We start from the raw sequence: 15,391 nt of genomic DNA on the forward strand, positions 1-15,391 counted from the left end.
ACGGAGTTATGTTGTGATACTACAGTTGCTCCTACCTTCTCCAGAACAAAATGCTGCACGACACCTCATCCTGGCCCTTTATTAAATATAGCTTAATTCTGGACACAAACAGTTCCCACCATAGAGAGAGGACGTGACAGGAAACGAGTGCTTCTTAAAGCACGTTCGCTGAATTTGCACCGGCCAGTCCAGCCCGGTCGCCCGGCGCCGCTCCTTAGACCTGGACCCCGCGAGGCGGCCTCTCACGCGCGCCGCACTTAGCAGCGGAAAGCCTGCCCTCTTGAAGAAGTTGCGCTAGGACCCCCAAGCATCAGGTCAAATGTCTGACTCATTCTTTGACTCTGCTGCCAGTTAGAAAACAATTGTTGCCAATAAACGTGGTCGAGCCGCCTGTGACCTCAGCCGGGACGGGCCCCGGGAGGGAGCGCGGGCGGGAGCCTGCGGGGCGGGAGGCGGGGTGGGGCCCTGTCTAGCCACCAGCGCCTGGCCGCGGCGTCTGACGTCCCGAGCGTCGGCGGCCGCAGAGGAGCCCGGGGAGCGAGGCGGGCCGCCGGCGGGTAAGGCTGGCCGCGACCCGGGGACCTGTGGGGCGCTAGGCCACGGAGGAAGAGCGCCGCTGCCTGGTCTGGGGAACCCCGCGGAACTGGCCTGGTCCGACCCTGGCCGCGGCGCCTTCCGGGAGCGGGAGGGCAGCGAAGCAGGGCGTTGATGGAGGGAGGCGTTGGGCTTCTGTTGCCGGGGAGCGGGTCGCCTCGCCAGTTCCACAAGACTCCCGGGGAGGTGACGACACAGGCTTCCCCGGCCACCCTTTCCCCGTTCCCGGCCGGGGTCCGTGCCGACCTCCCCAGGTGGGGGAAGGTCGGACACAGTCCAACACCTCAACGGAAACGCTGCGCCTCGGGGCCTTGAACCCGGTTTTGTTTGAACGGAAGCTAGATTAAAATAAGTGTTTCCCCATTTAGGTGTGAAGAAAAAAATGACACTCCAATGGGCGGCAGTGGCAACCTTTCTTTATGCCGAAATAGGACTCATTTTAATCTTCTGCCTACCTTTTATTCCTCCTCAGAGGTAGGAAACCTTCAAATCCTTAACAGTTATAATATTGGATTACTCCTTTAGATTGTGTAATGTAAAATGGAACAAAGTTTTCTGAAGATTAAAAAGTTTCGAATGCCTTTGAAAATAAACTCACCTAACAAATTAGGTAGCATATAATGACAATATTAAAATAACATTTTATATAAAACTCTGTTACTTGTACAAGTGAAATAACTTTTTCTTCCCTTCTAAAAGGAAAGGGGCCTATACTTTTGATTCTGTTGATTACAGATATAATAAAGCAGCGATTATTTAACACCTGTCCTGCCTTGTCTCAGGTTTTACCTTTTATTGCGCTGTGAAGCCATGAACTAAATAAATGTAAGTGGATAAATCATGTTTACAGTATTGTATGGGTGTAAAAATGTTTAATTGAGGCACTGGAACAGCAATTTAGAAACCAAAGCCAATAAATTATTCTTAGTTTTGGCCTATGTAACCAAGAAATAGTTTCATTACTGTTTAATGACAATTTTACTACTTTTTATTTCTCATAAAATTAGTGAATGTATATTAAAAGTGTTGAATGTGTAAAGTATCACAACCATGTATTAGAATTGGTTCTTTAGTGAAAGAATTTCTAACGTTTTTAAGAACCAAGTATAGTATTTCTAGCCAAGCACTGGCTCATTTTACCCTTATAATAATCCACTTTTTAGTCATTTGGTTTTAGACCCAGGAATTTCTTTTTTTTTATTTCCAACAAAAATTTTGTATATTATTTCAGTGAGTTGACAGGTTCTTTGAAATTGATCCATACCCTCCGGCAGGTTAAAGACTCACTGCTTTAGAGAAACTTGCGGGAGTACCTGTGGAGCTTAAAATACGTGACCTGTCTTTAAACGGTTCCATGCTAAAGGGCACAAGACCAGTGTGATTGTTTTATAAGGTTTTCCAGAGGATAGGAGAAACTACCAACTATTGAGGCTCAGATTTTTTACGTTTTATGCTGGAGAAATTAAAAAGGGTGGGGCCACAAAACACGAAGTGAACTATACTCTGTAAAAGCAAATTATGCCTGATTCATCTGGTATAATTCTGAGGACATAAATACGCATGTGGGTAAAGGGGAAGCAGTGACGGTAATGGCTCACAGCACACTCCTTGTATCTGATGTTGGTGTCAAGGAGAACATCCTTTTCAGTACCCCTCAGAGACATGCACTACAGACATGGGTTGTTTTTGTGTTCTAGAAGAATACATTGTAATCCTAAAATAATTACTTTTTTTTTTTTGAAAGAAAAAAAAGAGAAAGGGGAAGAGAGAACAGAAGTCTTGCTCTATTGCCCAGGCTGGAATGCAATCCAAAAATAGGTATTAAAAACCTCTTTTATACCGATAATTGTACTTGTCAGCGGAGACAGGAAGGAATAAGGGAAGAAAATAACAAACAGCCAACCAATATTTCATTTAAGTCTGTGAAATGCTATGCAAATGCTGAAGAATGATTTACTTCCAATTATGTGGTCACTTTCAAAATAGGTGTAATGTGATACTGAGAAAAATGTATGTTCTGTGGACCTGGGGTGAAGAATTCTACAGATACTCACTGAATTTATTTGTTGCAGGTCTGAGATCAAATCATAAATGTCCCTGTTAATTTTCTATCTTGTTGATCCGTCGAATATTAACAATGTGGTGTCAAAGTCTCCAGCTATTATTGTGCAGGAGTCCAAGTCTCTTTATAAGTCATTGAGAAGTTATCTCATATATCTGGGTGTTCCTATATTGGGTGCATACATATTTATGATCATTGACTCCTATTGTATTGATCCTTTTACCGTTATATAATGTTCTTCTTAGTTTCTTTTAGTCCTTGTTACTATTAAAGTCTATTTTGTCAGAGAGGAAAATTACAACTCCTGTTTTTCGGTTTTTTTTTTTGTTTGTTTTGTTTTTTGTTTTTGTTTTTGTTTTTTGCTCTCCATTTGATTGGTAAATCTTCCACCAAAGCTTTGTTTTGAGTCGTTGTGTGTCCTTGCTTATGAGATGGATCTGGATACAGCATACCGATGGGTTTTGACTTTTTAGACCCAGAAATTTGATAGTATGAATGGGGAAATACATATGTAATAAAAATGTTGCAAGACATTTGTTCATACCCCTGGCATAAAAGAAAATCTTTCATAAATGAGATTCTAGAGATAACCCACTTAAGTATAGTAAAATCCCAGGACTGGGAGAAACTTCTTAAAGTTTTACCTTAGCTCAGGATCCACATAATCTTTCATAACTCCTAACTTGCTCCTTAGCTGCCTGGATTTCTGCTCTCTTCTGTCCTTGTCTATCAGCTAAGCTAAGCTCAGTACGTTTTTTTCTTACTGAAGAAAAAAGTTGAATCATACTGTAGGGTTTATGATATTTGATCTGTCCCACCCGTGTTCTATAGATCACTTACTGAGACCCAGGAGGGCAAGTAGCCTAAGGTTACCCAGCTGGTAAGTAACAGATTCTGGTCAAAAATCTGGCTCTTAGTCTAGTATTCTTTCTACTCCATCATGCTGTCTCTCATACTGTAGGTTTTGTTTTAAAGTCAATAAAACCCTGTTTTGCCTTTTGGTAATATTTGCAATGATAGAATCCTATATATTCAAGAGAAAGAAAGATCTTGGTTATAAACATTAATTTATAGATAAGGCTTAAGTGTTTGCAAAGAAGAAAAAATTGTTAGTTGATCTTTTCTCCATCAAAGTGGTCTATAAGTTATGGATCAATATTTTTCTTCCTGCCATATAAAAATTTTACCTATCCTGATAAAGTAGCTATTAGATAGATGTGTGTATATGTGCACGATATATAAATATACTCTCATGTACAAATATAAAGAAAATACGGTATGTATGCACACAGATCATTTGCAATATGTCCTTACTATGTGTCTATTGATAGCTTTTTAATCTTTTATATGTGTGTCACCATAATCTTTAAAGAAAATATTTCATCATTTAGTCTCTGTTCTGCTCTTACGTAACCCAATGGTTGAAAGCACATGCTCAGAAATCAGGTCACCTATAACTGCACACTACTAACCCTGGGCATGCTTTTGATCTTCTCTGATCTGTTTCCCAATCTGTAAAATGGAGGTAGTACTAGTGTCTACTTCATATGGTAGTTGTTGTAATTAAATGAGAGAAAACATGCAACAGTAGTTAGAACCATAATATAGTGAGAACACAATATATATTAGCTATGATAAGGTGCTCAACTGCTAGTTGTTCCCATGGGAGGTCTCTTATGTGCCCTTTTACACTACACCAAACCTTGAAGAAATAAGTAAATGTACATTTGGACCTAAATCAAGATATCATCATAAGTTCTCTTAATAATGTAAAAATTTTATATTGCATAATTTATATGTTGTCTATATAAAAAGCTTGGAATTGAAAGCAGACACAAAAGGAACCAGTTCATCTGCATGAATCTCCCTCTCCCCACCAATGTCAAGTAGTTACTTAAAGTTGTTTTCAAAGTTTATTAGTTAATAATTTGTCCTAATCTTAAAGTGAAACTTTTTTCCAAGTTGTAGTGCGTGAAGCGTATTTAAGTGCTTATTACATTTTTTTGTCTCCTTCGACTAAAGTTTTACTCATTTAAATTGCCCTTGTACAAAGTCTGTTACCTTTCCTTTGTGTGATGGACTGTCACTCTGCCATTTATAACCCATGCTTTCTTACCACTGTCTTTGCTTGTACTATTCAATCTATCTAGGCTGTTTTATTTCCCCATCTCATATCCTCTGTGTTTACATCTTATACCTGTAGTAATTACATGGTTTTAGACATATGTGTCGTGTGTGTGAATGTTATCAAACTACATATTTAAAATTTTTTTCACTTTATGTATATAATTACTAGATAATTTTTATAATTCCTTCATGGTTAAAGTAGAGAAACTTTTACTTGGAGTATATGTTAAAAGTGTACTATGTAGGCCAGGTACAGTGGGTCATGCCTATAATCCCAGCACTTTGGGAGGCAGAAGTGGGTGGATCATGAGATCAGGAGTTCAAGGCCAGCCTGAAATCCCGTATCTCTAAAAACACAAAAATTAGCAAGGAGTGGTGGCACATGTGTATAGTCCTAGCTACTCAGGAGGCTAAGGCAGGAGAATCGCTTGAAGCTGGGAGGTGGAGGTTGCAGTGAGCTGAGATTATGCCACTACACTCTAGCCTGGGCAACAGAGCGAGACTTCAGTCTCAAAAAAAAAAAAAAAGTGTGCTATATAAAAATCAACGTGCAGAGTTAGACCCCACTCCAGAAATGTTGCCAATTGTTAGAACAATGTATATTCGTTATTTCTAAGTCATTGCTCTGACCATGAAAAAGATACAGAATAATAGCTTCTATCAACAATATAACACTTTACTACTGCCAGAATTCTGTTTTAAGGTTTTGTTCATGTATGTTTACTTTTAGAATATTTAAGCCACCAGACAGAGGATAATTAAATATTATATTAGATTATTAAATATGAAAGAGTTGTTTTTTAATTCATGAGGTATTCTATGTCATGTCAGAATTAATACATTTTAAAATTAAATTTCTGTAATTCTTTTCACTTGCTACATAATTACCAAATGTTACTTCAGTATTTAGAAAGTATTTCAAAACTTTATTTTGCTTTTTAAATACCTAATGTAATTTTATTGCTTTACAGATGGCAGAAGATTTTTTCATTTAATGTCTGGGGTAAAATTGCAACTTTGTGGAACAAGGCTTTCCTTACCATTATCATCCTATTGATTGTTCTATTTCTAGGTAAGTACTAGATCCCTTGTTTGAATAAATATAACTTTTTTTAAATGAATTTCTTGGTTTTTAATTAATAGAGTTGATATTGCTGTTGGTGCACAGTTGACTTTATATAGTATGTTGATAGTACATAGAGTGAATACTGATACATTGATGCACAATTGATAGATACTACCATTCCATATATTCAAGCTTAAGTTTCAACAGGGTGCAATCATTTTTATCCTCTTTTAGGTTATTTTAAGATTTAAATGCAGTACATTAATGCATAGCCTGCTGTTCAGAGTTACCAGACATTATTTCTCATGGTGTTGTCTGTCCTTTGTTATTTTTAAGGCCCAAGCACCCCAGCTTAGCTGTTAGAAAGACAAACAAAAGAATAGAATCATTAGACTCTCCAAAGGAGTCTTAGATTCAGGGTGTGAATTTTGACTGGGTTAAAAAAAAAAATAGCTGGGTGCAGTGGCTCATGCCTGAAATCCTAGCACTTTGGGAGGCCAAGGTGGGAGGATTGCTTGAGTCCAGGAGTTTAAGATGAGCCTGGGTAACATAGTGAAACCTTATCTTTACAAAAAATTTAAAAATTAGCCAGGTGTGGTGGTTTACACCTGTAGTCCCAGCTACTTGGGAGGCTGAGAGACTGGAGGATTGTTTGAGCCCAGAAGTTCAAGGTTGCAGTGAGCTATGCCAGCCTAAACAACAGGGTAAGACCCTTTCTTTAAAAAAAAAAAAAAAAAAGGCCAGGCGCGGTGGCTTAAGCCTGGAATCCCAGCACTTTGGGAGGCCGAGGCGGGTGGATCATGAGGTCAAGAGATCGAGACCATCCTGGTCAACATGGTGAAACCCCGTCTCTACTAAAAAATATACAAGAAATTAGCTGGGCATGGTGGCGCGTGCCTGTAATCCCAGCTACTCAGGAGGCTGAGGCAGGAGAATTGCCTGAACCCTGGAGGCGGAGGTTGCCGTGAGCCGAGATCGCGCCATTGCACTCCAGCCTGGGTAACAAGCGCGAAACTCTGTCTCAAAAAAACAAAAAAACAAAAAACTACAACATAGATTTGGGGACCGCTACAAAAATTTGAATATGGAGTAATTGTATAATATTAGGGAATTTTTGTTAACTTTAGTTGTGATAACAGTATTGTTACATAACAGGGGTCAGCAACCTATATACCCTGAGGGCCAAATGTCTATTTTTGTCAATAAAGTTTTGTTGGAAAATGACCATGCTCATTTGTCTACATAATATCAATGCCTGTTTCCATCCACAAATACACAGTTGAGTAGTTGCAGCTGTATGGACTGAAACATTTAACATCTTCCTCTTTACTGAAAAAGTTTACTAACACTTTTTATGAAAGAATATGCCCTTAGTCTTAGGAAATGCATGCTGAAATATTTAAAGAGTCAAGTGTTAGGAGTTTTCAACTTAACTTTCACATGGTTCCTAAAAAGACAAATAAAGCAAATATGGCAAATTGTTAACAGTTGCTGAATCTAGGTGTTGGGATTATATATGTTTGTTATACTCATTTTTCAGCATGTTTTAAATTTTCATAACAATATTTTAGAAATTAAAAGTAGACCTTTAGGTTCTTGTCAAACCGGAAGTTCTCAGTCTAAATAATCACCATGTTTTCCTAGTTGTTGTTACTGAGCTCAGAGAGATTAAGTGACTTGTCTAAGATTACCCAGCTACTTCTTGAAATGCCCCTTCTTGCAGAGTGTGTTTTCCCTCAGAATTCCCTCAGAGTTGTTGTGTCGTGGGTTAAATAGGATTTAGAGACACAAGCTTGGGAACCTAATCACCACCTTTGATACTGTTTTGTGAGAAAATGTCTTCCATGTTCCAAACCACCAACCTCTCAAGTAGAATCCTCTTTATAAAACTAAGAACATCTGGTATGAGAAGGGATGGTGTTGTCAAAAACAGAAAACTAATTGTATCTGGGTGTGAATGGTTTGTACCTCTTTTCAAAACGTATTTGTTTCGTGGCGCATTATTAATGTTATGGATTGAATCTCTGGCTGTATAATTAGTCACAATAAATCACTAAAGAACAGTAAGGAAAACTGGTTTCAGTTTGCCACCAGCTAACTAAATGGCCTTTGAAAATGGCTTTTATGGGGAGGACTCAAGATGGCGCTGTGAGAACAACCCAGGATTGGAGCTCTCGTTGAATCTGCGGAGAGGTGAGTCGGAGCTGCATTTCCAGACGGATCTTTGTTGCCCACGGAATGGGGAAACTCCCAAGTATAAAGGAGACGCGGGACGCCAGGCAGTACTTCTGCCTGGCAAAGCCGGCAGCCAGGGTGGTGGCGGCCGGCCCCCCCCAGCGCTCCCCACAGGGCGCGCTTGTCCGGGTGCCCTGTTGAACCGGCAGCCTGAGACTTGAGAGGGCTGGACTTGAGACTGAACGAGACTTGGACAGGGGGCCAGCCCAGGGGATTGCAGGGACACAGCGTTTGGGGTAGCCCAGTGGGATGAACAAAACCGCAATTTCAAACAATCCCCGGGCAGACAGTCCGAGACGCTCTGTGGGGGAGGGGCGTCCACCATTACCAAGGCAACCCGCCCCAACTGAGATACACGCCCACTGCTGATGCAGCCAGCCGTTGCCGAGGCAACCCATCCCTACTGAGATACACACCCACTGCTGACACAGACTGCCATTGCCGAGGCAACCCGCTACAATGAAGAGACTCCGCCGCAGGGCGTGGCAGAGACCACAGCAGAACAGCAGAGCCTGCAGCAACAGGGTGAACCACACAACAGCAGGGCGGAGCCTCGGCAGGCAAACAGTGGCTAGTCTGCCTCCTAGCTGGGCAGGACACCTCAGCAGACATCCAAAAATAAAGCACAAACCCCCCAACACAGAGCATTTGAGAAAAAAAGTGTTTTTTTAATGAGCTCTGTTGCAGCAGAATCAAACATAGCAGCCTAACAGCCCTGAATGAACAACAGAGCTCACAGCTCAGCAATTGAGCTCCTATAAAGTACAGACTGTCTCCTCAAGCAGCTCCCTGACCCCTCTATATCCAAAAGACTGACATTTGGCAGGCATCATCCTGGGACAAAGATAGCAGAAAAAGAAACTGGTAGCATCCCTCACTGTGCCACAGCTGCTGGAGGTGCACCCCAGACAAGCAGGGCCTGGAATGAACCTCAGCAGTCATACAGCAAAGGGGCTAGACTGGTAGAAGGAAAACCAAGTAACAGAAATACTTCATCATCAACAATCTGGGTGTCCATTCAGAGACCCAATCGAAAAGTCAGCAACTACGCAGACGACAAGTGGATAAATCCACAAAGATGGGAAGAAACCAGCGAAAACAGGAGGAAAACACCCGAAACCAGAACACCTCGCCTTCTAGAAAGGACAAAACTCCTCACCAGCAAGGGAACAAAGCTGGACGGAGAATGACTGTGACAAAATGACGGACTTAGGCTTCAGAAGGTGGATAATGAGAAACTTTTGTGAGCTAAAAGAACATGTATTAAATCAATGCAAAGAAACTAAGGAACTTGAAAAAAGATATGGGGAAATGATAACAAGAATGGATAACTTAGAGAGGAATATGAATGAATTAAAGGAGCTGAAAAACACAATACGAGAACTTCGTGAAGCACGCACAAGTTTCAATAGCCGAATTGACCAAGCAGAAGAAAGAATATCTGAAGTCGAAGACCAACTGAATGAAATAAAACGAGAAACCAAGATCAGAGAAAAAAGCACAAAAAGGAATGAACAAAGTCTCCAAGAAATGTGGGACTATGTGAAAAGACCTAACCTACGTTTGATAGGTGTACCAGAAGGGGACGAAGAGAATGAATCCAAGCTGGAAAATACTCTTCAGGACATCATCCAGGAAAATTTCCCCCACCTAGCAAGACAAGCCAACACTCAAATGCAGGAAATACAGAGAACACCACAAAGATATTCCGCAAGAAGAGCAACCCCAAGGCACATTATTGTCAGATTCAACAAGGTTGAAATAAAGGAGAAAATACTAAGGGCAGCCAGAGAGAAAGGTCGGGTCACCCACAAAGGGAAGCCCATCAGACTCACAGCAGATCTCTCGGCAGAAACACTACAAGCCAGAAGAGAGTGGGGGCCAATATTCAACATTCTTAAAGAAAAGAACTTTCAACCCAGAATTTCATATCCAGCCAAACTGAGCTTCATAACTGAAGGAAAAATAAAATCCTTTGCGAACAAGCAAGTACTCAGAGATTTTGTCACCACCAGGCCTGCTTTACAAGAGCTCCTAAAAGAGGCACTACACATAGAAAGGAACAACCAGTACCAGCCATTCCAAAATCACACTAAATGCTAAGGAGCATCAACATAATGAAGAATCTACAACAACTAAAGGGCAAAACAGCCACTTAGCATCAAAACGGCAGTATCAAATTCACACATAATAATATTAACCCTAAATGTAAATGGACTAAATGCACCAATCAAAAGACACAGACTGGCAAATTGGATAAAAAGCCAAAACCCATCGGTATCCAGGAAACCCATCTCACATGCAAGGATACACAAAGGCTCAAAATAAAGGGATGGAGGAAGATTTACCAAGCAAATGGAGAGCAAAAAAAAGCAGGAGTTACAATTCTCATCTCTGAAAAAATAGACTTTAAAGCAACAAAGATCAAAAGAGACAAAGAAGGCCATTACATAATGGTAAAACGATCGATACAACAAGAAGAGCTAACGATCCTGAACATATATGGACCCAATGCAGGAGCACCCAGATACATAAGGCAAGTTCTTAATGACTTACAAAGAGACTTAGACTCCCACACAGTAATAGTGGGAGACTTTAATACTCCACTGTCAATATTAGACAGATCAACCAGACAGAAAATCAACAAGGATATCCGGGGCTTGAACTCGGACCTGGAGCAAGCAAACCTGATAGACATTTACAGAACTCTCCACCCCAAATCCACAGAATACACATTCTTCTCAGCACCACATCACACCTACTCTAAAATTGACCACATAATTGGAAGTAAAGCACTGCTCAGCAAATGCAAAACAACTGAAATCATAACAAACAGCCTCTCAGACCATAGTGCAATCAAGTTAGAACTCAGAATACAAAACCAACCCAGAACTGCACAGCTTCATGGAAACTGAACAACTGGCTCTTGAATGTTGACTGCATAAACAATGAAATGAAGACAGAAATAAAGAAGTTCTTCGAAACCAATGAGAACGAAGACACAACGTGCCAGAACCTCTGGGACACATTTAAAGCAGTCTCTAGAGGAAAGTATATAGCAATAAGTGCCCATATGAGGAGAATGGAGAGATCCAAAATTGACACCCTATCGTCAAAATTGAAAGAGCTAGAGGAGCAAGATCAAAAACACTCAAAACCCAGCAGAAGACAAGAAATAACTAAGATCAGAGCTGAACTGAAGGAGATTGAGACACGAAAAACCCTTCAAAAAATCAATAAATCCAAGAGCTGGTTTTTTGAAAAGATCAACAAAATAGACAGACCACTAGCCAGACTGATTAAAAAGAAAAGAGAGAACAACCAAATAGATGCAATAAAAAATGATAAAGGGGAAATCACCACAGATTCCACAGAAATTCAAACCATTATCAGAGAATATTACAAACAACTCTATGCACATAAACTAGTAAACCTGGAAGAAATGGATAAATTCCTGGACTCCTGTGTCCTCCCAAGCCTAAACCAGGAGGAAGCTGAAACTATGAATAGACCAATAACAAGGTCAGAAGTCGAGGCAGCAATTAAGAGCCTACCACTCAAAAAAAGCCCAGGTCCAGACGGGTTCACAGCCAAATTCTACCAGACACACAAAGAGGAGCTGGTACCATTTCCTTCTAAAACTATTCCAAACAATCCAAAAAGAGGGAATCCTTCCAAAATCATTTTACGAGACCAACATCATTCTGATACCAAAACACGGCAGAGACCCAACAAGAAAACTTCAGGCCAATATCCATGATGAACATAGATGCAAAAATCTTCAATAAAATATTGGCAAGCCGATTGCAACAGCAAATCAAAAAACTTATTCATCATGATCAAGTAGGATTCATCCCGGGGATGCAAGGCTGGTTCAACATACGCAAGTCTATCAACGTAATTCACCACATAAACAGAACCAAAAACAAAAACCACATGATTATCTCAATCGATGCAGAGAAGGCATTTGACAAAATTCAACGGCCCTTTATGCTAAAAACCCTTAATAAACTCGGTATCGATGGAACGTATCTCAAAGTAATAAAAGCTATTTATGACAAACCAACAGCCAATATCATACTGAATGGGCAAAAACTGGAAGCATTCCCTTTGAAATCTGGCACTAGACAAGGATGCCCTCTTTCACCACTCCTATTCAATATAGTACTGGAAGTTCTAGCCAGAGCAATCAGGCAAGAAAAAGAAATAAAGGGTATTCAAATAGGAAAGGTGGAAGCCAAATTGTCTCTATTTGCAGACGACATGATAGTATACCTAGAAGACCCAATCGCCTCAGCCCAAAAACTCCTGAAACTGATAAGCAACTTCAGCAAAGTCTCAGGATATAAAATCAATGTGCGAAAATCACAAGCATTCGTCTACACCGATAACAGACTTAAAGAAAGCCAAATCAAGAACGAACTGCCATTCACAATTGCTACAAAAAGAATAAAATACCTTGGAATACAACTCACAAGGAACGTAAGGGACCTCTTCAAGGAGAACTACAAACCACTCCTCAACGAAATTAGAGAGGACACAAACAGATGGAGAAACATTCCATATTCATGGTTAGGAAGAATTAATATCGTGAAAATGGCTATACTGCCCAAAGTAATTTACAGAATCAACGCTATCCCCATCAAGCTACCATCGACTTTCTTCACAGAACTGGAAAAAACCACCATGAACTTCATATGGAACCAAAAGAGAGCCCGCATAGCCAAGTCAATTCTAAGCAAAAAGAACACAGCGGGGGGCATCACACTACCAGATTTCAAACTATACTACAAGGCTACAGTAATCAAAACAGCATGGTACTGGTACCAAAACAGAGATATAGACCGATGGAACAAAACAGAGGCACCGGAGGCAACACAACATACATCCAACTATACAATCTTTGATAAACCTGACAAAAACAAGCAATGGGGAAAGGATTCCCTGTTCAACAAATGGTGTTGGAAAAACTGGCTAGCCACGTGCAGAAAGCAGAAACTGGACCACTTCCTGACACCTCACACTAAAATTAACTCCAGATGGATTAAAGACTTAAACATAAGACCTGGCACCATAAAAACCCTAGAAGGAAATCTAGGCAAAACTATCCAGGACATAGGAGTAGGCAAGGACTTCATGAACAAAACACCAAAAGCATTGGCAACAAAAGCCAAAATAGACAAATGGGACCTAATGAAACTCCAATGCTTCTGCACGGCAAAAGAAACAGTCACTAGATTGGATCGGCAACCAACAGAATGGGAAAAAATGTTTGCAGTTTACCCATCTGACAAAGGGCTGATATCCAGAATTTACAAAGACCTCAAACAGATTTACAGGAAAAAAACAAACAAGCCCATTCAAAAGTGGGCAAAGGATATGAACAGATACTTTACGAAAGAAGACATATATGAAGCCAACAATCATATGAAAAAATGCTCATCGTCACTGGTCATCAGAGAGATGCAAATCAAAACCACATTGAGATACCATCTCACGCCAGTTAGAATGGCGATCATTAAAAAATCTGGAGACAACAGATGCTGGAGAGGATGTGGAGAAAAAGGAACACTTTTACACTGTTGGTGGGAGTGTAAATTAGTTCAACCATTGTGGAAGACAGTGTGGCGATTCCTCAAGGCCTTAGAAATAGAAATTCCATTTGACCCAGCAATACCATTACTGGGTATATATCCAAAAGACTATAAATCGTTCTACTCTAAGGACACATGTACACGAATGTTCATTGCAGCACTGTTTACAATAGCAAAGACCTGGAATCAACCCAAATGCCCATTGATAATAGACTGGATTGGAAAAATGTGGCACATATACACCATGGAATATTATGCAGCAATCAGAAATGATGAGTTTGTGTCGTTTGTAGGGACATGGATGAATCTGGAGAACATCATCCTCAGCAAACTGACACAAGAACAGAAAATGAAACACCGCATATTCTCACTCATAGGCGGGTGATGAAAAATGAGAACACATGGACACAGAAAGAGGAGTACTAAACACTGTGGTCTATTGGCGGGAAAAGGGGAGGGCCAGTGGGAGGGGGAGGTGGGGAGGGATAGCCTGGGGAGAAATCCCAAATGTGGGTGAAGGAGAAAAGGAAAGCAAAGCACACTGCCATGTGTGTACCTATGCAACTGTCTTGCATGCTCTGCTCATGTACCCCAAAACCTAAAATCCAATAAAAAATTTAAAAAAAAATGGCTTTTATTTCTCTGGGTTTGGTTTATTTATCTTGTGAAATGAAGGGAGAGATGAAAATACCCTCTGCAGCTTCTACTAGAGTATTGTGATCTTCTAACTCTAAAATTATCACAAAAAAATCTACATAAAACTTCATTTATCATGTTAGGAAGGGGAGCTGTAGTATAGGTTCTTTTGGTTACATTAGAAATCAACTTGGCTGGGCGTGGTGGCTCACATCTGTAATCCCAGCGCTTTGGGAGGCAGAGGTGGGTGGATCACCTAATGTCAGAAATTCAAGACCAGCCTGGCCAACGTGGTGAAACTCCATCTCTACTAAAAATACGAAAATTAGCTGGGTGTGGGGGGCACGTGCCTGTAATCCCAGCCACTCGGGAAACTGAGGCAGGACAATTGTTTGAACCCAAGAGGCAGAGGTTACAGTGAGCCAAGATCACAGCGTCATTGCACTCCAGCCTGGGCGACAAGAGCGAACTTCATCTCAAAAAAAAAAAAGAAAGAAAAAGAAAAAAGAAACCAACTTGAACTCACTTGACAAAAAAGGGAAAATTTTTAATAAAATACAGGGTTGTTGCAGAGTAGCCCAGGGAAGCCAAATTCAAGGGAGGGCTTAGTACTTGGAACTGAAGTGTCCTTTTCTCGTCTATACATTTTCCCTTTATATATACTTCATTCTTCCTTTATTATGAACTCTGATACTCTATCTCCAAGGCAGAAAATAAGTACCACACAGTGTTACCATTCCAGACATATGCAAGGATTAATTCCTCATCTCTGAATCCGAATTCCAAATCAAAGAAAAAAAATGGGACCAGCTGGCATCAGGTATTCACTCCTCATCTCCTAAGACCAGGAGAGTCACAAGGCAGAATCACGACTGCTGGCTGAAGCCTGCATCTTTGGGCAAACAGGGAACAAAGAAATCATGGATAGTTAAGGCCAGCAGTTAGGTACTTATCCTCTAGGTTTCCATCCAAAATGGAGTAATGACATCTACTTTGGTGTTTTAAGATTTAAATGCAGTAACATATGTAAAGTGTATAGTCTGATGTTCCAGCCACAACAATGACATAAATAATGCA

At 40.5% G+C, this 15,391-nt stretch overlaps 1 protein-coding gene across 17 annotated transcripts in view; it reads left to right on the forward strand.

Annotated features, from left to right (window-relative positions):
- The first annotated feature begins 185 nt into the window (after positions 1-185).
- The window catches only part of BCAP29 (B cell receptor associated protein 29), a 50,447-nt gene continuing 35,241 nt past the window's right edge, over positions 186-15,391 (forward strand). Inside the window, exons 1-6 of one of the 17 annotated variants that reach the window (XM_078343149.1) lie at positions 499-780; positions 963-1,068; positions 1,330-1,419; positions 2,339-2,412; positions 5,755-5,855; positions 7,933-8,042. In XM_078343149.1, coding sequence (XP_078199275.1) covers positions 7,952-8,042 — 91 coding nt within the window. In that variant the 5' untranslated portion in view covers positions 499-780; positions 963-1,068; positions 1,330-1,419; ... (1 more) ...; positions 5,755-5,855; positions 7,933-7,951. Of the gene's footprint in view, positions 315-498; positions 781-962; positions 1,069-1,329; positions 1,420-2,338; positions 2,413-5,754; positions 5,856-7,932; positions 8,043-15,391 lie in introns of those variants that run through there. The other 16 variants (XM_078343145.1, XM_078343141.1, XM_078343143.1 and 13 more) reach the window with 16 other exon arrangements.

This window comes from Callithrix jacchus, chromosome 11, assembly GCF_049354715.1.
Source record: "Callithrix jacchus isolate 240 chromosome 11, calJac240_pri, whole genome shotgun sequence".
NCBI classification, from domain to species: domain Eukaryota; kingdom Metazoa; phylum Chordata; class Mammalia; order Primates; family Cebidae; genus Callithrix; species Callithrix jacchus.